Raw genomic sequence first — 26,991 nt, 5'->3', positions numbered from 1 at the left:
CTATCCATACTCTCTTTCCTTCCCTCCCTTTTGTGCATTCTAGTGTCCCCCCTGTGGTCACTGCCTGTGAAGCTGAGTGCCCTGTTTCTGTTCTCTGACTGTGGTGGTCACCCACACCTCCTGTCCCTAGGTTAGGTTACACTTTTGCTACAATATTAACAGTTTACCTGTTCTGCTTCCCATTTGCTTCATAATCTTTTATCATCCTTAATCTGTGATAAACTCATTCATTAAGATGTATGGGGGGAATTTTCAGTTTAAAAAAGGAGGAATCCTCAAGAAGACAAAGAAACAAAAACATTAATCAAAAAATATTAATTTCTATGAGTAGAGATCTTTTTGTGGCAGAATGGTTTTTCTGCTGCACACCTAACACTATACCAGAATTGATCACCAACAATATGTTAATGACTTCCCTCGTCTATATTCTTTTCAGCAATTAATTAAAATATCCCAGTTCTGATAAGCATTTCATAAATACTTTGATCTCACTTTGCCTGCGTTAGTAGTGGAAGAAAATGTAGGAGAAACTATATCAGCTTTGAAGAAAACAAGCCCAAGTTTAAAGCCCACCTTTGTTGTTTTTGACAAGTCACAGAATCTCTAAGTCTTGGTTTCCTCATTTGTAAAGTGGAGTAATACTTCCTAGCTTCTAACTTATAAGGACTGAATGTAAGAAGCCCTCAAGCCCCCGGTGGTGTGCTGAATTGGCTTGTCCTGGTTCCTAAGAGCCAATTATTAAATTTTCAGGAACTTTCTGAGTTGGTTGTTAAACATAGCTATTAGTAAAAATTAAATAAACTTACAATTAAATACATTTTAAAAACAGAGGTAATAAATACTCAAAACTCATCACATGCTAGTTATTTTACTATATTTTACAATTATCTCTGCTCTTGTGGTTAATTCCATCTATTGTATCTGTAAGGTGGAAATACTAAATAATGGTGTGACACTGTACATTTCTCCCCAACCTTGTGTTGAGTAACATCTTGTTGATAGTGTGGCCACGATGAGAATATTTACACCACCGAAATGAGCAAAATCTATAAATCAGGATCTGATTTATTGCTTTGTTGATTGCATAAGACAAGCAGGGCTGGTGGGCAAAATTTGGCCCGTGGATAATTTTGTATAGCCTGGAAACTAAGAAGTTTCATATTTTTTAAGAACAACAGAGATCATATGTGGCTGCAAAACCTAAAGTATTTACTTTTTGGCCCGTTAGAGAAAAGTTTGCTGAGGAGAAAATGTTAATAGTAAAGATTAAACTTAAAAGCGCCTCATGCTTGTAGCTTTACATTGTGAGGAGCACACACATCAAAGTGAAGAAATGTCTTCCAGTGTCTGAAAACTATTATTTGGTTCAGCAAAGAAGCTGCTTATGTCACTGATTAATAAGTGAACTTCTAACATATATGTTGCAGCTGAAAGAGGGATCAGTTTAATGAATGTAATTTGTGTGAGGGTAACAGTTCCACAGTACATTGCACATGTGATTTCATGACAGCAAATCTACTGGGAAAAGCATTAGTGGACTAGAATGCAGTTCCATTTATTAAATCATGGTTGAAAACCAGCTACCAATACAAGAGAATTCAGCAAAGCTAAGTAAAAGGATTCTGTGATAGTCAATTGGCTACATGGAATTTACAATATACCAAAACTCTGTGTTTTATTATTATTTGTGAAGCGTGTTACACATCTGTTATATCTAAAAAGTTGAAATATATGAGCGTGTGTCTGTATATGTACTCATCTCTCTGAGAGCTATCTGTTAAACATTCCCCAGCCCACCACTGCCCCCACCTCTATTTCTTCATGCCTCCTGCATACTCTCTTGAAAAGCACTGGCCTTCTTTTACTTCATGGGATCCTCCACACTACCTCCTGGCTCAGAGCTTTGCTATTGCCTTTTCCTTTTCTCCTCAATACCTTTCACTCTCAAGACTCCTGAGCTCCTTCAGATCTAGACTAGCTGGGCAAACGTGATAGTGTCAAATACCGGGGAAAACAACAATAGCCAATGCTTAGGTAGCACTTCTATGTATCAGATTCTCTATATGTAGCAGCACATAGCAGATATGAATTGATTTAATCTTTAGAATAACCCCATGAAATGGGTAGTAATTATATGTCCGTGTTACAGATGAGGAGATCTAGGTATGTAAAGTAAAATCCTAAGGTCTAAGGTCACACAGCTCATATGTGGCAGAGCTGAGGTTTCGATACAAGTGATAGGTTCCAGAGTCTGTGTCCTTCATCATCATCTTCCACTGCGACTGGTGAGAATAGCATAGGCTTCTGCTACCCAAGAAGAACTGGCCTGGCAGTCATTCAGGAGTCTTCAGGCCGCCCAGAGCTGCAGAGCAGGACTCTCCAAATCAGAGTGGGTAACTTAAAGGGCTGAATTCCTCTTCTTCCTTGTGACGAGGGGTGTGTCTGGGGGTATGCTTCAGTACATAGGGAACCCATAGGTATAATGAACGTGAGCCTAAAGGACCGACACATGTTGTTGAATAAGAGGACTAAAATTTAGCATTCTTAAGAGATTTGAACGTAGAACTTTCACTAACTTTACCAAGGAACATTGGCACACGCACACACACACACACACACACACACACACCCATGTGTGTGCACAGGCATGCTACTTTGGAAAGTTCTTCTTTTCTCAGATCACTCATTGATTTAGCTAACGAATAGTTATGCAATCAATTTTCCATGAGACGTACTATGCTAAGACCAGGAATGGATATAAAGGCAAGTTGGCTACTGTGGGTGTCCTCCAGAAATTTTGTTCTTATAAGAGAGATAGCAGGTAACTCTGATAGACAAGTTCAGAAGAATTAAGGGACAATGAGGGAACTACAAATACAGGATGACAAGGGTTTGGTGGGCAGCATGGAGGCAGATGAGGAATGGGGTTGGCTTCAGGGAGGACACAGCACTTGTGGTGGGCCTGACAGACCTGAGGATAGAAAACGAAGGTGATTTAGTTAAAAGGAAGAACTTGTGCAAACCCACGGAGGTCAGAGAGCTTGGCATAGGTGTGCAAGTAGTCAAGGTCCGTAGAGAGACAGGATGTGAGAAAATGCTAGAAAGATAGATTAGGGCTGGATTGTCAGAGGTGGAAGAGGTTCTAAATGTCAAACCATAGCATTTTAAAATTATTTTGTAGGCACTGGGAACCCATTGGGAGTTTTTGATTAGGAGAGTGTCTAGCAGGGTGCTTGCTGGGTACATAATATGCAGACAACCAATCAATATTAGTTCAATTGAGAAAGCAAAAAAGTAATAATGGCTAAAATTTATTGTGCGCTTTCTGTAGGTCAGGCACTTTTTTCAAACATTTTATACATTTTTAACTATGCATGCAAGTGTCACCACATCCCATGAGATAGTCCATTTCCACCTTCCAGAAGAGGAAGCTAAGACTCAGACAGGTTCCATATCTTGCCCAGGGCTGTGACAAACAGGCAGGCATCTGACCGTAGCCCAAGCTTTATGCCTCTATGCAACGTGGAAAGCAGAGAAAGAAGAGATATGAGGCCAATGCTGTTCTTCAGAAAGGAGGCTGTGGTAGGCCCAAATTAGCAGAGGAACAGGGTGGGTTGGAAATAAGAGACATTCCAAAGATAGAATCCACATGAATCTGTTATTACTTGATATAGGAGGCCCAGGAGAGGGAAAGGGTCAAGAAGGCTCATTTGCTAACTTCAGTCCCTGGGAAGGTGGAGGAGCTATTAAAAGAAATTGCGGGGAGGGGAGAGGACAGTTCCAGTTTCAGACCATGGATGCAGAAACCTGGGTCCTCAGAACCCTGCAAAGCAGTCTGAGGAGAAATGTTTTAAAAGGCAAGCTTCAGGGCCCCTCGGCTGGGTCCCATTCCCTACTCTGGAGCTCTGGGAGTTGTCCTGGGAATCTCGAGGCTCTCCCAAGGTTCCTTTCTATGTTTATATCATTTATCAGGGAAAGGATTGTTAATGACTAATCTGTGTTCATGAGGCACGGAGCCAAGAATGAGATGTTGCTGCTGAGCCGGAAGGCTGCCTGTGATCATCTACAGCTTTTGCTAGAACTCTCCCCTCTTCCGCCTCCTCCTCACCCCACTGTCTCCTGGACTCACCCCAACGCAAACCCAGGTTCTGAGCATTTGTAGCACAATTGCTGCGATTTGGAAGTAGACTGGACTCAGAATCCTCCCAGGGCCTTGAAAGTTTATCTCCGACCTGAGACAATCCAAGTGAGTACCTAATTCCTCTGGGAAGGGTGTCTATCTCAAGGCAACAGAGGGGAAGTTATCATTTAAATTTTTTCATTAACATTAGGAAGTGAGTCAATGAATGAATTCTAAGTAGAGTTTGATATAAAATCCTGAAAACAAGAAGGGAGAGAAACTTTAAAAACAAACAAAAGCAGCAGGAGTTATTGGGTCTAACCGTTGCTTACCTTATTGACAAATTATTTAGGAATATCTTTTAAACATTGTGGTCACCCAGGAGAATCACCAGAGACTGTGAATTTCAGAAATGTTTCTGTTCTGATTCCATAGACAATTTGACCTGTATAGTATGCTCTATTTTGGTGATTTATTAAATCTTGCTGTCAGTCTGGGAATATTGCTAATATCAAATGACCTGGGGACTAGGGACAGGACAATATTTAAGCCATTCTTAATTGAAATAAAAGTTTTTCCTAGGAGAAGAGTAGGTTTAAAAGCTTTCTCTTTTAATTTTGTTGTAAACCTGCTTTCTATTTATCATATTAATATCAGATGGAGATACTAAAAAAACATGGAAAATGTTAGGAAGAACTTCAATATTAAAATTGTACAAGGTCTGACTCTATGGGTAAGGCATCTCCTGGTCTGCTTACTGTCATAGTGAATTAAGCAACTGAAAGGTGAGCCTGGATTGTTTCTCTTAACTGATTTTTTATTTAGAAAGGGGGAGGGGATACACGTGGCTCATTTTGGCTTCTTTCTCTGGGAAACTCACCTGAGTTTTAAAGAAATTTGATGTGCCACTGGCACTGCCTTAGAAGGACTTTGGCAGTATTAACAGGAGAAATAGAGAATGATGTTGAGGGAACCATCACTGGGTTTCTAGCTGTAATTTTATGAAATGGTAGACACTTTCATCTTTGAGTCACTCCCCCACTCTCCCCACTCCAAATTATGGACCTATGCCATTTGCACCGTGGACTTTTCTCTTTTGCTGAGAATGTTGCAATGTGGCTGATGCAACTTGAAGGTAGCTGATAAGTACCAGCCAGGGACAGCACACTCTTGTCCTGAGACCCTTCCTCAGTATTTGCAGCAATGTTTTTCTCCAGGCTCCTCTGCCCTCTTCTCATAGTCGGAGAAAGAAAGTAATGTAATCTGGTCTTCCCACACCTTCCATACCTCCCAAATCTGGCCAGATTGTAATGGAATACCCAATAGTTGTGAGGCCCTGAGTATTTTGTAAGGAAAAGAAAAGAAAAGAAATGTGTGTATGTGTTCATGAGTGTATAGTGGAGCTGATTTTGAGTGTCTGCTGACAGGTCACAGGCTTTGCCTAAACTGCCTGTTCCCTTCTCATAATAAGCCTACTTGAATTTTGTCTTATATTCATTTTTCAGATGAGCAAACAGAGGCTCAAAGAAGACAACTCATTTTTAAAAAATCAACTCTACCTCCAGTATGGGGCTAGAGCTCACAACCTTGCGATCAAGAGTCTCATGTTTCTACCAACTGAACCAGCCAGGCGCCCCCGAAAGAGAGCAAATAGATTATCCACAATTACACAGTTAGGAAGTAGCAGGTCCTGAACATGAGCACAGGTCTTTCTGACTCCAAAGTCTTTTCCTTGCTATCCTTAAATTGTTGGAGGCTGGGAAAGTTTGAAATCTGGAATTATGGGAGAACAGCGGACCAGCCTACAAACATTTCAGCTGGCAGGAGTGATGTGTTAGCCGTAGCAGAGTTGTGAAGATTCCCAAAGCTTCATAGGGTGTTTTCTACTGACTGCACCATGAGCAGGGGAAATGGAAATTTTCAGCACTATCTGCTTTAACCCAGAGGTCAACCTGGGAGCGTTGGTTGGAGATTTCAGTTATGAGCATCTTTATTAAAGACTCCATGAACCCGCCATGGTGCTATGATTAGGGATGTCCAAGAGAAACTCAGCACTCTATTGGTTCACAGAGTCTGCAGGTTATGAAAGCCTGGAGAATACACATCACCATGTGATAAATTTTAAAAAGCTCACATTGTCCTCAGGTGAATGAATAAAGGAAAGCATGAAGGCATGTGTTCTTTTCTTGATAGGAAGAGTTTCCCCTTCATTTTGCTATTAGTCTCATTTTCCTCTTACATCCTAGCAACATAGATTATGAAGGGGCTAAAAGAAAAATGACCAATTTTCTTCTTCCCAGGTATTTCCTATTGTGGTGTTATTTCCTGCCAGTGGAGATGTGGCTACATACTATGCGAGTGTTTTTAGTTACTAGCTGTATGAGAGCAAACATCCTCTCTTCTCTCTTCTTACTCTATTAATTCTCTAACCCCTGTGCTCTCCACAGGCAGTTAGTTTTTAACTCACTTTGCTCCTTTCCAATTTTCCTAATAAAGGAGTGTCTGCTATTCTTATTCTCTCTCCTTTTTGTAAATGTGTATCAATACAGTGTTAATATAATGCAACTTGATGGCAAAGTGAAATACTGTACAGAAAGAGTAATATATTTTTTCTTTGTTAGGTCCAAATATTGCAACAGGGTTCTGGTGACTAAAATTAATATGTGTGAATGTAATATAGATAGATTAAAATAAAATAGATTTTGATTAATTTTTATTTTTAAACATGAAATTCTAATGAAACTTTGAGATTTTACTTCCTGGGCTCTAAACAGAATCAATGTTGCAATGGACATCCTTGTGCACATGTGCAAAGGCTTATCCAGGAGCCATATTTAAGTATTAGAATTGTATTTTATTCTAATATACAGTGCTCAAGGGCCCTCCAAAAAGACTAAAAACTATGCCCTCACTAGCATAGTCTGTGATAATACATATTATCAAAATATTCTGATAGTCTGATAGGTGGAAAAAATGTCTAGTTATATTAATTTGTATTTTTCCAATTAATTTCAGATGTTTTGTATATTTATTGGATTTTTGTTTTCCTTTTGGTGACTTTTCCTCTTTGTATCCTTTGCCAATTTCTTTCTTGGATTGTTTATCCTTTCTGTTTTATTTATAGGAGTTATTTATGTATGGTTTGGACTAATTTTTGGCTGCTATTTACGCTGTAAACATTTATCCCAATTTGTTTCCTATATTTAACTCTGTTTATGGTATCTTGATTTCTTCCTTTTTTATTTTACTAAAGTCGAATTTATTGTTTTCCTATTTATTTACTATTTAATACATTCTTCTTAATCCCTACATTCATAAAGGTCATGAATGTATTTTCCTATATTTTCTCTCAATAATTTTATAATTTTAATGTCTTTAATCCACCCAAGACTTATTCGTAAGAATGATACAAGATAGAAATCTTTAATTTTTTTTCCCCTCAAAGGAATAGTCAATTTTCTGGACACCATTTCTTGAATAGGTCATCCTTCCCCCACTGACGCCACCTGAATCCACCAGCATTGTTCACACTGCTGCACACAGCATGCTATTCCCCTTCCTAATGCCATCCGCACTGCATGCCCTCTTCCTAGGCTAAAGCCTACTCAAGATTAAATTCAAGAGGCAGCCCTCCACCCTCAGAAAGGTTTCCTAGTCACATGTATGCTTCACACCAACCAGTGATTCCCATTTAGAACGAATCCAAACTCCTTACCGCAGTCAACAAGGCCATATGAAAGCTGTCTTCTCTCAGACATCATCTGCCATACTCTCCCTTTGCTCACTCATCTCCAGCTTCACTGGCTTTGTTGTTCCTCCAGTATTCCAAGCCCAGGCTCTTAGAACTTGTGGACCACGCTGCCTTTGGATTTATTTCCCTCTTGCATGCTTAGTTCCTTGTCTTCCATTTCTCAGCTCAAATGTCCACTCTTCAGAGAGCTCTTTCTGGTTTGCTCTGTTCAAAATAGTGTTTTGTCCAATGGCATCACGTTATCCCTTGTCACCTTTATTTTCTTATTATCACTAGTGGAAATATCACTTTTTGTTTATTTCCAAATTATCCATCTCTTGCATTAGAATGTGGTGATTTTTTTCCTGTCTCATCTATCACTCTAGTCCCAAGATCTAGGTAAAAGACTGACACATAGTAGAGAATTAATGAATGTTGAATGAACGAATGTCCTTGCTTATGTTCCTGAAGGGATGTGTGCTTACCTCTGTCATAGCAGCCCCCACACTATTTTAATTGGGTTTTCCTTGACTGATGTTTATACTAAGCTTCCTGAAGGATCATGATTTTTTTTTCTCTTTCTTTCTTTCTTTCTTTCTTTCTTTCTTTCTTTCTTTCTTTCTTTCGGTCTTTATGTCTGGTGCTTGACACAGGATCGATAAATGTATATTGGCTGAATAAATAAGTGCATAAATGAATTCACTTGGCATTGACATTGGAACTTGACACTGAGATGCCATTTTTAAAGAGTAAATATATTACTTTATTTATTTTAAAAAGTTTTTTTTTTAACATTTATTTATTTTTGAGAGACAGAGAGAGAGAGAGAGAGAGAGAGCACAAGCAGTGGAGGGGCAGAGAGAGAGGAAGACACAGAATCTGAAGCAAGCTCCAGGCTCTGAGCTGTCAGCACAGAGCCTGATGCAGGACTCAAACTCACTAGCTGGGAGATTGCCACCTGAGCGCAAGGTGGATGCTCAACTGACTGAGCCACCCAAGTGTCCCAGGAGTAAATATATTACTTTAAAGAAAATACTCACTTTCTTTAGACACCAGTAAAATAATAGCCAACATGCCATATTGTTCATTTGGGGGATTATAATCAGTTATCTAATACTATGTAACAAGCTACCCCAAAACTTAAAGGCTTAAAAAGATAATGATTTATTATTTATTGTAATTCTATGGGTTGGATAGGTGATTCTTCCGCTGGTTTTTCCTGGACTCAATCATACAACTGATTTCAACTGGAGAATCAATTAGGTCTTTCTCCCATTACTGAAGTCTCTGATATTGACTGTTGATTGGGATGCTTGGAATGGCCAAGTCTCTTTCTCCTGGAGTATTTCCTGGCTTCTTTATAGCATGATGGCCTCAGCACATTATTCCAAGAGGGTGAAAACAGAGGTCACAGGTCTCTTGAGGCTGAGCTCCAGAAGTAGAACAATTCTCTTGGTCAAAGAGTCATAATAATAACAGCTTATTAAAGGGGTGGGGTAATAGAGTTTATTTAATAATGGGAAAAATGACAAAGTCAGATTTTGGTTCAAGATGGCACTGGTCTCACTAAAGCAATTTGCATAACACTTTATGGATTAATTATGAGCCTTTTTAGGACTCACTCTGTGCCTGAAAATCTACATCGAAAATTTTTTGAGACAGACTCCTTTCTACCTGGGACATGTCAAGCTATTATGGAATAAAGCTATGGGATAATGGAATAATGCCCCTTTATCTAGAATGCCTTTTTACCTAGATGTGAATATCTATTAGGCACCTTCTTAAGTTTTTTGAACTCTTAGCAAAGGATCTTAGAGCCACACCCATGATACTTATTACCCTGGGTCCATTTATTACTTGAGAATCTTCTGCCAGATGGAGAGACCAAAAATGCAAAACAGTCTTACTTTTAAACTTAGCATGTCATCATTTTACTTTAAATTCTATTTGTAAAATGAACACTGCCTTCATTAATCCATCTCTTTCTTCATGGACCTTATCACGAATAGCTAAAAACACCAACTGACACATTCATTATACTCCTTGGGAATCTTCTTATTCAGATCCACAACTTCATTAGGAAACTTTCCATCTTCCAAGTTACCACAGGTGACAGTGTTGCCAATTGTTTGATGACTATAAAAAATGACCCATCCCCTTTCCAGCTTCTTATAGCAATTTCCTCACTGTTCTTCATATTTCCAAAGCAGTCTTCTTACTGTCCTTCTAGACTCTGCCCAAACCCTAATCCCAAAGCCAAGGCCATACGTTTTAGCCCTTTTTGTGTTGTTGTTTTTACACCCTTCTTCTTACATGCTTCTATATCTGTTATTTTTTCTTTGTTAACAACTACCCAAAGCATACTGACTTAAAAGAGTCATTCATTAATTCTCATATTTCTATGAGTCAGCTGAGTATGTTATCTGCCATTTTTGCAAGGACTCATGTGGCTTATTCAGATACAAGATCAAATGGAATGGAAGGTCCAAGACAGCCAAACAAACATGTCTGTAGTTTTGATGTTGCTATCAGCTGGGACAATTGGGATAGCTTGACTTCTCTCTCCTAAAGGTTTTGTATCTGGGGGCATCTGTACATAGTGTGCCACTCTCAGGGCAACATTCCTAGATGAGGAAAAGAAGATGACTCAGATGTCTTATAGCATTGTGTCCACCATTCTTCTTGTCAAGAAAATTACCAGACCAGCTCAAGTTTGAGGGCTGGGAAATAGACTTCATCTATTGAGGGGTAGTGGCAAACCCACATTGCAAAATGGAGTATAGAATGGAAGATGTGTGGTGCCTACTTTTGCAAATAAGAAATAATTTATATAAATAATAATATAAAATTTTAGGAGATCTAATGAACTATTTGGGGAAAAAGATGATAGGTCAGTAATAGAGAAAACATAAAAAACTTCTTTTTTAAAATAGTTTATTGTCAAGTTGGTTTCCATATAACACCCAGTGCTCACCCCCACAAGTGCCCTCCTCCATGCCCATCACCCCATAAATAACTTCTTGACTATTCTGACTATAGAAGATTATGGAGGAAAAGAGATGAAATCATGGAGTGCCTGGTGGTTCAGTTGGTTAAGTGTCAGACTTTGGCTCAGGTCATGATCTTACGGTTTGTGAGTTCGAGCCCCACCTCGGGCTCTGTGCTGACAACTCAAAGCCTGGATCCTGCTTCAGATTCTGTGTCTCCCTCTTTCTCTGCCTCTCCTGTGCTCACTCTCTCACTCTCTCTCTCAAAAGTAAACAAACATAAAAAAAAAGAAAACACAAACCTACTTCTGATAATTCTGAGGGAAGAGAAATTAACAAAAGGAGATTTGGGAGGATTATTAAAATTACTTTCTGGAGTAGTCCATTCGTATATAAAATGGTTAAGAGATTTCCACCAAGATTGGATAGTTTACTATTTAGCGCTTCATTGTGGAAAAGCAGGCTTAGTTGTCAGGTTTTGTATGTGATTTAAAAAAAATCCTTCTTCAGTTTCTATGTGTGTTGTTGTTGTACATTTCTATTCACTAGTGGTCCTGTGGCCCAAATGAGATTGACTCGAAAGGTGATTATCTACTGCGGTATATTATTCAGGTATTCAAATGTATGTGCAGTTAGTTTATTTATCCACTTTCTAATTCATTTAATCAATAAGTATTTATTTTGTATCTAATATGTACCTAGCCATCTGCTAGGCACTGATGATCCAGTGTGAGCTCTCTTGGAGGTGATAGTCCAATGGGGTAGATAGACAACCACTCACCACAAACACAAAGACAGAATTATAACTGTGACAAGAAGAGGTACCTAGCGGTATAAGAGCCTCCTGGAGGTTAGTGCTAGTCAAGGTAGTTGAGAAGCCAGGCTGGAGCTTGAGCAAGACCAGCAGGGGACCAGGTACAGAATGGAAGGAGTACTCACTGTCAATTTCCTAGCTCTCAGGGCCTCAACGTTTATAGCCAGCTGGAAATAAAGCTCAGCCACTCTTTTTTTTTTTTTTAATGTTTATTCGTTTTTGAGAGACAGACACAGAGAGAGACTGAGCGTGAGTGGGGGAGGGGCAGAAAAAGAGGGAGACACAGAATCCCAAGCAGGTTCTAGACTCTGAGCTGTCAGCATGAACTATGAGATCATGACCTGAGCCAAAGTTGGATGCTTAACTGACTGAGCCACCCAGGTGCCCCAAAGCTCAGCCACTCTTTAGGTACCATTGTGTGACCTTCAGAGCACAGAAAATCAAAGGGCTGTAGAGGTCTGGTTGGCTTAAGTATTTTTGGCTCACAATGCCTCAAGGTAATATGCCTTTAAGTGGATACTTTAGAAACACGAAAGAAGGAGAAACAAAATAATATAATGGGCAAGCCCTGTATAGCTATGCTTATTTAATTAATTTGTGCATATGAACACATCAACTGCCTTAGGCAGAAGTGACCTTGCAGAATTGCCAATTTACCCTTACTAGGGACTGGTAAGTGGTTAGTGGCAGTCTTGGTGGGAGAGTTACATGAGAGACCATGAGTTTAGAGTTAGATGTGGATTTACGTCCCCATTCTGCTTCTTACTAGCAGTGTGACCTTGAGAAGTTTGCTGAATCTCTTTGAACCTCAGTTTTCTCACCTATAAAGTGTGTAAGTTAATAGCTGCTTGGCTTATTATAGATTAAATGAGATAACATAGCATGGATGCTACCACATAGTATGTACTCATAGGATGGTAGATATTATTTTAATCTATATCTCCCAAAAGATGTACTAGTTACTCTGATAGTAATAAATATAATCTGGTTCCTATATGGCATCGCTCTCAGAATAATGTGGTCACAATGGCCATACTGGCTTGCAATCATCCTGCCTGACCTGTGGTCGATACTGACCACAAATTGTCCTATAAATCTCTCTGGACTTTGAGAAAGATCTAGTTACCTTAAATTAAATTTGTATTTTTTGCCCTGAAAAGAATGACTTCAGTCTGAGTGCTTCTGGGAAGACCAAGTTCCTGGAAAGATAAATCTCTCTCTTTTTTTAAAGAGCTCCTTTAGAGCTCCTTTTTCTTGAGAACATTCTTCCAGACTTTGGGCTAAATCCAGGGCTTCCCCTGGGCATGATATAATAATAGCTAGGAAAAGTTTACTTTTCCCTGTTATTTAAGAATGATTTACATATTTAACAAAATGTGTCTTTGTCATCAACAACTGGGTTCATCTGAGAAAAATGTCACCAACGATGGTGTTCTTGGGTGTGTATAATTCATAGGGAACCAACACATGTAAATGGTTTTTATCTTCATTTTCTGAAAACTGAGATTCTTCTAAATCAGAGTCAAAGCTATTTAATTGGAACAGGGTCTTCCCAAGGTCTCTATTTGCAAATGGTTTATGCTACATCAGAAAAGCTCTACATACCACGAACTTCCTGTGACACTCAGTATCTAAACAAGTAAAAATTGATAACCAGAAAGTGGGAGTCCAAGTTACCAGTCACTATGTATCTTATCACATTAAAAACAAACACTGTGTACCAGTTTTGAAACTATTCCTGGGTCCTTAAGCTAAGACTTAGGTTGCAGCACCATACAAATAAACATAAAGTAAAATAAACATTTTGTCCCTGCTCCCACAAATACCCAAGGCTTAAACTTTGAATCATCAGGCTTTTTTCTCTCCTCTCTCCCCCTTTATGTCTGCTCTATTCATTCTCTTCCTTTCTATCCTTCCAGACACCACTAGGCTAAGCATAAACTCATCTCACTTCAGCAGCAAATTCCCTCCTTTAACTCTTTACCCTGCCCATCCCACCTTCTCATTAGAATATTCTTGAACATAGATTTCATTATGACACTCAGCATTTCCGCTAGTGCCACACGGATACACAGTCCCCAGACATTTTATGGAAAGGAATACTTTCCTTTCAGAGCCTTAAGAATGATAGAATCCTGTATGAATTTGCATGACTTTACAAATGAGGAAGCTTTTCACATACATTCATTTCATTCAATATTTTGTCATTATGAAATATTTCCCATATGCAAAAAAGTGGGTAATATCAGCAGCCTCCTTGTATTTACCCTCTGGCTTAAGGAGAGTATTACATGTGATGTGGAAATTCCCTTATGTTCCCACCTAGCCATTCTGTGCCACTATTCTGAAAGCGGGTTCAACACTTTCTCTATACGTGTCACTATAGGTTACCTCTGGGATCACAAGTGTTTTCTATAAAGGCCAGATAGTGAATATTTTAGGCTTTGCAGACCATGTGGACTTTGTTGAAACTACTTAACTCTGCTATTGTGGCATGAAGACAGCCATAGACATAATGTAAACAAAAGGGCAAATTTGGTCTTTGGCAGGCTGCATTTGGCTCATGAATCCTAGTTTACTAACCCCTACATCAGAGTATCAATGGTAAGTGATATAGAACATTGTTTGCATATCTTTAAACTTATATGCATTTTATCAAACTGTATTTTTCTGTAACCTGATTCTTTTGCTCAATATGATGTTGTAAATTTTATCCATATGGATACATATAGTCCTAGCTCATTCACTTTAAGTACTGTATAGCACTTATGAATATACTTATCGCATTATGCATGTAGTATTTAATGTATCCATTTTCTTGTTGATGGGCATTTATGCTTTTTCCAGTTTTTTACCATTGCAAACGATACAGTGAACATTTTTGTACATGTTATTGATATGTATATGTAAACACCTATGAAAGGTTACCTTTTAAGCTTTACAGCAGCCCTATAATTTAGACTTTTAAGCCTTCATTCACCTGAAGCTCAGGGTGTAGTATGGGGAGGGGAGTGTTAAGTGAACAGTCCCAGGTCATACATGAAACTAGAGAAGGTCAGCATAGTTCTCCATCCTAATCTCACGTCTCGTCCCCCAGGACACTTCTACCAGCCCACAGCTATTGCTTCTGTGTATGTGTAGCACTACCAGGTGTCATAGGGGGACACAAAAGAAATATAAGTTGCGATTTTTGCCTTCTTCAAATGTATAATCCTGTGCTACAGTGGGAACTATGACAGATAGAGTTAAATCATTAATTACCACATGAGGGGGAGAAAGATAAATGACAGAGGAATGTCCATGGAGAAGTTGGGGCATACATGGGAAAAAACTACAAAACTGAGAGCTATAAGAGCACATTTGAGTATATAGGGACATACCTTGCCTGTGAAAAACAAAATTACATATTATAAAGAGGTAAATTCTCCTACCTAAATGTATAGGTTTGGTACCATTTCAAACTTGTAAAGAAACTTTTTAGAAAAAGAATGTGACACAAAATATGATGATTTGCTACAGGGAATAAGAAGATGAGACTATCTTGGGAAATACTGAAAAAGAATGATCGAAAATAGGGAAGGATGATATTGGTACAAGAAAGAACAGTGAGATCAATGGGAAACTAAATTCAGAGTCAATAAAAGAAGGAGCATAGATCGGTGGGGTAAAGTATTTAACAAACAATTCTGAAAAAAACTCACCTTGTGCCATAAACTTAAAAATGAAAAGCAATAAAAATAAACTTTAAAATATCTGATATATTTAACTACATACAATGGAAAAACTTTTCGATAAAGATAATGAAAAGACAAATAAAAATGTTTGTAGTAAATGTTCCAGAATAGGAATCATTCAATATGCAAAGAACTCTTGTAAGTCAACAAAAAATGAACACTTCTGTAGAAAAATGACAAAGAACATAAACAGAAAATGGGAAGAAGCTATCACATATAGACAATAAAGATGTAATAAGGCACCTGGGTGGCTCAGTCTGCTAAGCATCCAATTCTTGATTTCAGCTCAGGTCATGATCTCACAGTTCATGGGATCAAGCCTTATGTTGGGCTCTGTGCTGACAGTGCAGAGTCTCCTTGGGATTCTGTCTCCCTCTCTCTGCCCCTCCCAAGCTCATGTGTGCATTCTCTCTCTCTCTCAAAACAAAGAAATAAAAAGAAAAAAGATGTATACATTTTTTTGAACTTTACTTATAATCAAGAAAGGCAATTTAATACAGTGAGATAAGATTCGTCACCTATCAAGTTAGAAAAGAGTGTTGAAGGTATTTCTAACGAAGGCGTGCTGACAAAGGCAGAGCTCTTAGTGAAGCTGCTAGGAGCGTAAATTGAAAAAAGATTATAAAATGCAATTTGGCATTCTTTAATGCTTTTTTATATTGTCTGGATTTTCTGCAATGGCTCTTTTATTTTAAAAATATTTTCTTTTTTTTAAAAGCTTTTTATTTATTTCTAGGAGAGAGAGAGAGAGAGAGAGACAGCGTGAGCAGGGGAGGGTCAGAGAGAGAGGGAGTCACAGGCTGAAACAGGCTCCAGGCTCTGAGCTGGCAGTCAGCACAGAGCCGACGCGGGGCTCGAACCCACGAACCGCGAGATCATGACCTAAGCGAAAGTCGGACGCTTAACCGACTAAGCCACCCAGGCGCCCCTAAAATATTTTCATTTAAAAATAAATTTTAACAACATTTCAGGAAAATAGGAAGGTAGGTAAATCTCTGTGCACGTTTGGATATCTTTCTTTCTTTGCTCTGATTCTAAATTCAATCCTTTGTGTATTAACATACACACATGAATGCATCTGAATAGAAATAATGGCTTTTTGTGATCTGCGCTTTTATTACTAACTCCAGAGAATTTTTAGACTCTCTGTCTACAGTTTCTTAAAGCTCAGTATTTAAACAGAACCTTTAACCGTATTTCTACGGAGATGTTCTTCTTCTAATGCATATGCTCAGTCATTGTTGGCTGTGGCTGGTGCCCTAGAGTGGTGACTTCCTTTCTCATCTGCACACTCTCTCTTCACAACAGACGTTCTCTACTTGTACTCTTTGGCACCAGGAAGAAAGATCCATGTAATTTCATGTTGTGGAGAAAGCCTAATGGGCAAGGTATAATTTTGATGAAATGGGCACTCATAATAATTAGTAATAAACTCAATCCAGAATATTTATAATTTAAATATTAAAAATCTTAAACTCACTAGCCTTTTTAAAATCCATATTAATGTGCATGTTTTAGTTACAGAAAAGTATGATATGATAATCAATGATAGACATTCAAGCATTAAAATGTGTAATACTAGAGTAAGATCCTGCAGTCTGATAGAATGAAATGTGAACTTACGGAGGAAAAGGAATGCTAAAAATTTTTTTCAGATGTTAACACTTTTTAGTGTTTCTTTGAAGGATGAGGGAGGATATTAAGTTGCTGTGGTATTTAAGAGTATAGTTAAAAATAATTGAATAAATTTGAGAGTAATGTAACAGCACATAAAATGTCAATTTTTATAATATGTCAGGAGTTAACCTTTTTGCAACTTTTAAGTGAAAAACTATAGATATAAAAGCAAAAATGTGTTGATGGAGTATATTGTTTTTCAACCATTTTGTAGCATGTAAATAAACAAAACTATTCTGAGGCCACTAGGGTAAAAAATATTCATTGCTTATTCTCAACCTACAAAAACAACTCCTTATATGAAAGGGAGGATTTGAGGGGAATAAAAAACTCCAGAGCTAAGGTGTGGGGTCTCCTGGGACTTAGTTTTTCCGTTGCAATTCTTCCCCTTAACAAGGGGGTAGAAAATATTAGAAAAAGGAAGACATAAAAGTAACCCTAATTAAAGAAATAATATATGTGGAAACAATTGTCAAATGTTTGGGACATGGTAGATATTCATTAAATGACAAGCTAAGTAAGACTAAAGTTGCCAATCCCAGTAAGGAGCTGCTAAGAGGTGAAGACCCTACTATTATGAGACGTATATAATTGGGTTTATACCCCCAAGGCAATCTTTATGTTATTTATAGTTTGCCTATATTTACTTAATTAAAAAGGATTCTTCTGTTATTTGTTTAAGGCAGAGATTAACAAACTTCCTCTGCAAAGGGCTAGATAGTAAATATTTTTGGCTTTGTGGGCCATACAGTGTGTGTTGCAACTATGCAACTCTGCCATTGTTGGGGGAAAGAAGACATAGATATTCCATAATCAAATGAGTGTGATTATGTGCCAATCACAGTTTATGAATGGTTATATTTGAGTTTCATATAATTTTTATGTGTTATGAAATATCCTTCTTTTGATTTTTTTTAAACCATCCAAAAGTATAATACCATTGTTAGCTTGCAGGCTGTACAAAAACAGATGGTGGGCCAGTTTTGGCCTGTAAGCAGTAGTTTGCCAAATCCTGATTTAAGGCACAGTGTTTAAGGGTCTTTTATGCTAAAAGAGGTTGTAGTATTGGAAGGATACACAAGAAACTGGCCATTGAAGTTTATTTTGGTAATGGAAATGAGTAACAGAGCCAGAAGGAAGACTTATTTTTCAGTGTACTGTTTAAATTGCTTATCATGTGCTTGCATTACCATTTCAAAAATTAAAGAATTACCTTTTCTTTAAGTCCCTTCAGGAATCATAAACCCAACAAATCTGGTTTGAGCAGACTCTGCCAACTGTTTCCGGGTTCTAGAGGGCTCTCTTGTTAGCTACTCAGGGGCACCCACATAGTGGATCTCCAGCCAGGGCTAGTAAACTCAAATGCTACAGGATTTGGGGAACTGGACTTTCATTTGGGTGAGAGACTGATAAACTATGTCCTTTGTATTAATAGGGGAATCTGATCTTTATCTTGTGCCATTTGTCCAGGAAGAGCATGCCAATTGGCAGAGAATTGGGCAGAAACAATAAATTGGGACAAACAATAAATACAGATCATTTAATTGAGCCAACATTTCTTGAGGGCCTATTAGGTGCCAGGCACTTGAACTAAAGACACCAAATTTATATGAACATGTAGAGGAAAATATAAGAATCCAAAATGAAGATGAGTATACCTGGAAAATATTACAGAACTACCATGTGGTATAAGGAAGCTTGATGAACATGACTGAAGGCTAAAAAAGACAAATGTGAGAAAAACTTAGCACAGAGGGAAATGTAAAGAAAAAGTCGAAGAACTAAAATCTCCCTTTTTTAAAACACTAGAGGAAAAGGGTCTTACATTATTACAGAGTATACATTTGGATTGAATATTAGGGGAAATTCCTGACTTTACATTGTGGGTTCCTGGAAATTATTATTATGGGAAACTGTGGAATTTCCTGTTCCAGAGGAAGAATTCTTTTTATTTTATTTTATTTTATTTTATTTTATTTTATTTTATTTTATTTTATTTTATTTATTTCTAGGAGAGAGAGAGAGACAGCGTGAGCAGGGGAGGGTCAGAGAGAGAGGGAGTCACAGGCTGAAACAGGCTCCAGGCTCTGAGCTGGCGGTCAGCACAGAGCCGACGCGGGGCTCGAACCCACGAACCGCGAGATCATGACCTAAGCAAAAGTCGGACGCTTAACCGACTAAGCTACCCAGGCGCCCCACCAGAGGAAGAATTCTATCTAGAAAAATAGTTGCTTGAATTTTGGGGCAGCTTTTCAATCCATTTATTATACAATATGCAAACACATATACGCAATGATTATACATAATTAATTTATATATTAATATATACACAGTGAATATATACTTAAACAATTCATACACACATATTAAAAGTTGGATTTTCCTAGTCCACAGCTAGCTTGTTAGTATGAATGAGGTCTTATTAATAGCAACAACTCAATTTTTACTGGTTTATTCCTCAGGACCTTGAGCTTTCTGTCAGAGTCCAAGTATTTCAGAAGTGCCTTAGGGTCTGTCTTCTCATGTTTGTTCATGATCAGGTTTGTTCTGGCTGTTTCTTCCATTACTTTTTGTGTCCATGAGTAAGAGTAATGTCCAACCAGCAGTCACACTTCCTATCCTTCTCCATGGGTTATGGTGATACCTAGGGTGCTGCTACTATTTCACAATTGCCCCAGAAAGGCCCTGGTCCTCTTAGGGTCAAAGTTCCACTGTGATATGTGGCAGAATTGCATGAGGGTGAGGGTGGAGTTGAAATTGGTAGTCTCTCCTACGCATTCTGTCGGAAGGATCTACCTCTACTTTATACTTCAATGCTTCTAGATTTCATTTTTATTTATAGTCTTCCCTCTCACCTTGGGTGGCAGAAAGGCCTTTTGAATCCAGTATGGTGTGGCCAAACTGTGCTACATTGAGAATTACACATTTCTCAAATGACTAAGGTTTGCTTTAGGGTGAAGGTTCCTGGCTCCCTCTGACTTTAGGATGGGTTTTCTCCCAACAGACCTCTTGGTTTCCTGGAGAGTAGATTCTGGCAGGGTCATGCCATTGGTTCACCAGATGGACCCAGATTTGTCTGCATTCTCACAGTGGGTATCATTTGTTCCTATAGCAGGAGATTCTCTCTCTTGCCTCTACAGCCACCCCCTCTCTAGTGTCTGCTCATCAAATCAGATATACCATTGTCTTGACCATCTCTAAAAATTGCCATTGAAACCACATCCTTCATCAGCTACTTCCCTATCTTGACACCTTTTCACATCCAAACCTCCCTATTAGAGCAAACTAATCTTAGGCTTCATCACCAGCTTTCATTGACAATCTGTACTCGTTTGTGTATATGTGTAATTTTTTTTAAGTTTGTTTATTTTAAGAAAGAGAGAGCACAAGCATGTATGAGAGCGTGGAGGGGAGAGAGAGAGAAAGAGAGAGAGAGAGAGAGAGAGAGAGAGAAAATCCCAAGCAGGCCTTGCACTGTCAGTGCAGAACCAGATGTGGGGCCCAAGCTAACTAACTGTGAGATCATGACCTGAGCCAAAGTTAGATATCTAACCAACTGAGCCACCTAGGCTCCCCAATGTGTGGCTATTTTTAATGTCTCTATTCTTTATTAAGCTTGATGTCATAGATCATGGACAGTTTTTTCCCCTTTTACCATGTTATCGCCAAAGATCCAGCACAGAGCTTAATGCAAAATAAGTCCTCAGTAAATGTGTTTTGCAAGCATGAGTAAATGAATGAGTGCATCAGCATAGTCTGGTAGACTACCTTACCAGCAGCCTAGTGTATCTGAAACTCACTTCTGCTTAAACTGGAACATTCTGCTGAGTGAAAGAGAAATAAATAGAGACATAAATAGTAGGGACATTCTAATGAAATAAATATTTGTCCAAAAGAAACCCTATATTCTCTTCCTGAATAGCAAATATTTATTTGTAAACAAAATTATTTCTTAGTAGAGACTGGATAAAAAGGTCTAAAAGTCATCCTTAGGAAACAAACTTGGAAAAGATATTCTGATTGAAAAACTTTTCATTACTTGACCTTTCAAATTACCTCTTTAGGAAAGTAGGAGACATATTGGAAGGAAGGAAGGAAGACCTAAAGATACAACTGAAAGTGGACATTGCTTCTTTTGGGTTCTTGGATTCATTCCGGACATTTACCCAGGATGAAACTTCAGACACTTTGGTGAGATTTACCATTATTTTCCCTTTTTTAAAGACCATGGTAGACCCTGAGAGTGAAAATGCAAGCCCCTGAAATTTTCTCTAAAAAGCAAAAATTAAGATCCTGTGAAGATATTTTGTAAATTTTTGATTTGCTGACATAGTGTCTATTCAAGAAAATTCCAGAAGGAAATGGTCTTAAATCAGTTTTGTGTCTTTGGAAATACCTGTTCAACTTAGGAATAAGGTTTAATATTCCTTTAAAGGAATTTAAGTCATTTAAGTGAATTAAATGTGATTTAAGTCATTGATATATCCCATATTTAATCAAAGCCTCTCTATTTGTTTCTGTTTCTTTCTACTTATAAAATAAGTAAAGACATAACCAAAATGTCATCAAATCTTGCCCAAATTTCTCAAGTGCTGAAATTTAAATGAAAACATAATGGTGTTTTCCCAGATCCATTACAGAGTGTCTCTTTTGAAAGCACATATCCTGGGCATTTGTAAGTTCAAATGATGTATAAAAATGATAAATATTGAGAACAGATATATACAGAAAGGCCCTGGCAAGCTACAAGTAGATCCATTTACTATTTTGTGTTTAAGCTTGCCCCCTCACTCCCTCTCTCTTTTAACTAAATGTGTATGCCCCCAGCCCTTCCTCAAACTCTCTGCTATTTATTTGTCTTTCAGGGTTTTCTTTTGAAGACTACCATAACGAAGGGACATGCGAAAGTCGGACGCTTAACTGACTAAGCCACCCAGGCGCCCCTTTAAATAGAACATTTGGATGGGATCAAAAATGAATCTCATCGAACACTCCCACTTACCTGTCATGGATGAATTTTCTCTTTCTGACAATTTATTTGGTAAGTTGTCAAGTTCATTTGAATATAAGTGAAAATAAAGTGCAACCTGGAAATACATGAGAAAAAAAACCTAGATGATGTCCAACAGAACCCAGAAAAATTTTTGTTCTATCTAAGTACTCAATAAACATTAGATAGTATGGAAGGTTAGAGGGAGGTCAGACCTTGGATTTATTAACCCTGATGGTCTTCTTTTTTATAGTTGAGAGCTGCAAGACAGAGCTTTGTAACTTGTCCAAGGCCATGAAGCTAGATAATTAACAGAGCTGGGAGTAGGAAGAGATTCCTGTTCTAGGATTATTCTGATATTATTATAGCATGTACTAGAGTATGAAATCATGCTTCTTATGGTTTAATATTACACCTATAAAAGGCTGAGGTTACTTAGGTTATAGTTCTACAATAAGTTTCCTTTCTACTCTTCTTCCCATGCTGGGGGATATATGGCACAGTGTCATGATTAGTCATTTAAATTGGATTGAGGACAAACTGTACTAAGTTGTTTTCAGTAGATCTGTAACTAGATGATACCATAAAATGATATATTGCTTCACTTTATGCATTTATGAAAAAACTTCTCATAGTTTCACTTGAGAACATCAACAAAGACTCAACAGAGCCAATATTTTGGATGCGGCAGGGAAGCTTTCTGCCATTCTAAAAATAATTCCTTTCTATATAATAGCCCTGCTGGGAGGCTTGGATGCTCCCAGTTTCTTACTCTGCATTAATGTATGGACCATGGACTCCGACAGTGAAAATGTAAACATTTGTAATTCCATAAAATTCAATATTTGAAGGCATGATATCCTTGCCTATTTGGTTGCAGACATCCTTGAAAGATATTAGTTAATAGCTTATACTATTACCTACTAGTCATTAGCATCTTAGTGTGTAATGGTTTAGCAGGTCATTTCCAAGGAGCAGTCATTATTTGTATTACCTATTTACATATTTACTTGCTTCATACAGTATAAGACCATTTAACACAGTGACCATATTTTATTAACCCTAGTATGCACTTGATAAATAAGAATCAAGTAATAAATAATAAAAGGGAAGGAGAAAAGAGGGTAAGGGCAAAAAAGAGATATTTATCAGTAACTCTCAGAGACACCAAAGGCAGCAGTAATTATTTATGAAATGTCAGTTCTGAGACATACTTGCTGCATATTATTTCTTCCATTTGGCTTTTTCATCCTGTGGGTGCATTCAAAGTCAACAGGCCCTAAGCAGGTCCATGTCCAGCTACCTGACCATTTGCTTCTGGTCTACCCTTTTATGAGTCCTAAAAACAACTTGCATAGACATCTTTACAATTTTTGTCCTACTAATCAGAGCTCACAGGATAGTTCAAACTGTAAGTGCATATCATAGGCTAAGGAAAATTCCACTTAAGATTATTTTTTCACTTCATTGAAATTTTATGATTGCATGGTAAGATCTCCAAGAAGGCAGGTTAGATTGAAGGCTGACCTCATCAGTCATGAGGTAAAAAAGATGTGAACAGATAGAGAAAAATTTGTAAAGGTGCTGTCAAGTTAGAAGCATCTGAAAATGATTGCTTGTGGAAGCACTGTGACTCATACTTTCAGTGTTGCTTTCCTTCAGCTCTCCTTTGCTAGACCATGTTCTTATCTTGTTTCCTAACACAGTCATTTAAGATTTCTGAGAATACATAATACAAGATGCATGAGCTGCCAGCAGAGCTGTTATTCCTGGCTGGAACAGTTTCCTCAAATCTTCATCTGGCCTTCTCTCCTGGTAACAAATACCCAGTGTGGCCATGGGCCATGCTTTCCTTTTCTCTATTAAGTTCTAGAGCCATCTCTAAGCATTTTTATCACATCTCTTTTCTCTTGGGGGCTCAGTCTCTCTCTATACAACTTACCTGAGCTAAAGGTACGCCAAAGCAGTGGATGGAGATTTTCATTTTAATTTCCTTATTCTTCCTCCCATCTTATTTTGTCTCCTGATGACACTGATGGATTCTTTGGCCTTCCTGCCTTGAGCTTAGGATACAGAGCACGAAGGAAAAGACTGTGGCCCATGAATGAGTAACCCCAGTGCCCAAGTCACCACTCCTGGATCTTGAGATATGCCAGAGACTCAGAAGCGTTCACACATGGGCTCAACTAGCTGGAGAGTGAAACTTTCTTCCAGTGGTCTGTGTAATGAAAACCAGCTATCACGTTGTTACAACAAAGGAAAGTGAGCTTAATGGTATGGCATATGGATAGCTATCATTTCTTCCACCCAAATATTGAATACCTCCTATATACCAGGCATTGGAATAAAGCAGAGAAAAAGACAGGCAAGATCCAAGTGGAGGGTAGACTCACAATAAACATGCAAATAAATAAGAAAACAAAATAACATCAGATAGTGATAAGTGCTATGAAAACAACAAAACAGGGTGATATCATAGTAACTGGAAGGATGGGACTGCTCTAACTGGTGTGGCCAGGGAAAGCTTCTGGGGAGCTGACAATTGAGCTGAGACTGAAGGACAAGAAACCAAGGAGAACATTCTAGGCAGAGGAAATAGAAAATGCAAAAGCCCAAAATCTGGGATGTACTTTAAAGGCCTTGTCTTTTAATTTTTATTTAGGGCAGTTGAAAGAGCCTAGAGATCTGGCTCTGGATCCTGCATTCTCATTAACCAGCATGAGAATTCTAGAACCGCTGTCTAGTTTTAACATCCACAAATTGCTCCAATTGTGCTAGAAAGTGGTAACCTGGATCAGTGGTACTTATCTGGCATATGACGTGACTTTTAAGGTGGCCTTGGGTATGGTCCTCCTCCCTGCAGTTCACTATAAAGGCCATAATGAAATCCCAACATTAAGACATTGGGAAGGTGCTGGTAATATTATTCAGTAAATACTGAAGAGTATTTACTAATGGGCACTGGGAACACTAATGACCTCTGGAGTAAGAACATTCAGCTTCTTTTTTTTTTTTTTTTTTTGTTTTTAATTTCTGAGAGAGAGAGACAGACAGACAGACAGACAGACAGTGTGAGCAGGGGAGGGCCAGAGAGAAAGGGAGATACAGAATCTGAAACAGGCTCCAGGCTCTGAGCTAGCTGTCAGCACAGAGCCCGACGCGGGACTCAAACCCACAAACCGCGAGATCATGACCTGAGCCGAAGTCGGCCGCTTAACCAACTGAGCCACCCAGGCACCCCAAGAACATTCAGCTTCTTCTAGTAATGGCTATGGACCCCTCACTCTCTGAAGGCTTTGTGTAAGGGGAAGGGGAAGCATCTCCTCATGTATAAATGGTTACCCTGAAGAAAGGAGCCCAAAGCAAGGATTTGTACACAGGCAGTTTATGGAAAGGTGATCCTGGGGTGTAGAAATGAAAGACTGGAGTGATGAGACAGGGACAGAGGAAGACCAACATGAGATGAGTTATGAGGGTCACTGTTGTGGACAAGGGGAATTTGATTCCCCTGGGAGTAGCACAGAGAATTGTCCTCTGAGGGACCAGGGACTGGGGCAGTTACTAACAGTGTTCACCCATGGGGGCATGAACTCCCTGGCACTTCTGGGTTGTGCTTTTACTACGCCCAGTGGAATCAGGCCAAGTGGTCTCCCTCCTATGGTGTTGGAGAAGTTCTGAGCAGAAAGAAAAGAAGATATGCAGCATGCTCCTGAAATGCCAAAGTACAAGGGGAGTCTGAGCTTGTGTGTGGCTTGTGTGAACCACTTGCTGTGGCTACAGCTGAAATGAAGGGTGGGCTTCAGGATGTGACACTGCCACCAGAGGGGTCTGTCACACAGTATTAATGTGATTTCCCCCCAAATCAGTTTAAATATTCAAAGGAAGGGTAAGATTAAAAGGTTGATGGTGCAGATTTGTTCTATAGATTCTGTTTTCTTAAGCTGGTCCTTGTAGAAAAGAAGGAAAGAAGTTTGGACAGAATGGAATTGTAGAGATGAGGCTAGAATCACTTTCTGTGGTCCTTTAATTTATTCTGCTATCACACTTCCCTGACAGATCCAGATGGGAATCTAGCTCACTGGTAACTGAATCCACATATAGGACTCAGAATGGAAAGACATGGTGACCCAAAAGAGATGTCTCCTTTCTTTTGGGACATCCTGCAAGCCAGGAAACTTATCAAAGATTAATTTAGTGGATTGAGAAAGGCTTCTCTGATGAATGAAGAAGGCAGGGTCTTTATGCAATTAGTGCACAATAAAAGGTAATAATGACAAAGTCCACAGCTTCCCACAGTTTGACATGGTGAATAGGTATGTTAAATAAGACCTATGTATTCTTCTAGCAAACTGTGTCTTAAGAACTCAAAAAAATCACAGAATTTCAGATGAATAAAAAAGCATTCTAACAATAGGACTGCATACGCAAAAGAAGGTACTGTCTTATGCTCCACTATCTAATGTTCTCAGTGCAGTTAGTTCTGGATCTTTTGGCTCAGTGATATTGGGAAAAGTTAACTGATTGTGAATGGAAGTAAGCAATGAAATTGAAAGAAATAAAGTCTTAGAGACAATTGAGTTTAGTATAGTTTTCTCTGTAATTTAGTTTTCTCCCTTGTAAATGGGGTTAATAATAACACGCTATGGCTTGTTGGGAGAATTGAATGGCTGTGTTGAAAAGGGTTTTGTAAACCTGAAGGCATCACACAACATAATTAATCCAGAGTTTTCAAGGTGGTTGTTGCTATTTAAATTGTTGAAATGATAAACACCACACTACTCATTAAGGGAAGGAAGTGCTATTTATCTTAAAATTGTTGAATGCAAAGAATCTTCAAGGAGCCAACAAAACCCAACAGTATGGAAATAAATTTCTGGGTGCCCTAAGGAAGGAAAGACATGTTCTATCTCATCTTGGTATTATGGCATTGCTAACAATA

General features: G+C 38.5%; 1 protein-coding gene across 3 annotated transcripts in view; it reads left to right on the top strand.

Annotated features, from left to right (window-relative positions):
• The first annotated feature begins 4,135 nt into the window (after positions 1-4,135).
• Positions 4,136-26,991, top strand: part of NR1H4 (nuclear receptor subfamily 1 group H member 4) — a 72,213-nt gene continuing 49,357 nt past the window's right edge. For 2 of the 3 annotated variants that reach the window (XM_039245575.1, XM_039245574.1), the window contains exons 1-4: positions 4,136-4,246; positions 21,127-21,253; positions 21,928-21,963; positions 22,007-22,103. In XM_039245575.1, coding sequence (XP_039101506.1) covers positions 22,025-22,103 — 79 coding nt within the window. In that variant the 5' untranslated portion in view covers positions 4,136-4,246; positions 21,127-21,253; positions 21,928-21,963; positions 22,007-22,024. Of the gene's footprint in view, positions 4,247-21,126; positions 21,254-21,927; positions 21,964-22,006; positions 22,104-23,805; positions 23,868-24,120; positions 24,327-26,991 lie in introns of those variants that run through there. The other variant, XM_039245576.1, reaches the window with a different exon arrangement.

The sequence above is a fragment of the Hyaena hyaena genome, unplaced genomic scaffold (genome assembly GCF_003009895.1).
Source record: "Hyaena hyaena isolate Hyena2069 unplaced genomic scaffold, ASM300989v1 scaffold_261, whole genome shotgun sequence".
Classification (NCBI taxonomy): domain Eukaryota; kingdom Metazoa; phylum Chordata; class Mammalia; order Carnivora; family Hyaenidae; genus Hyaena; species Hyaena hyaena.
This window is presented reverse-complemented; position numbering and strand designations above follow the sequence as displayed.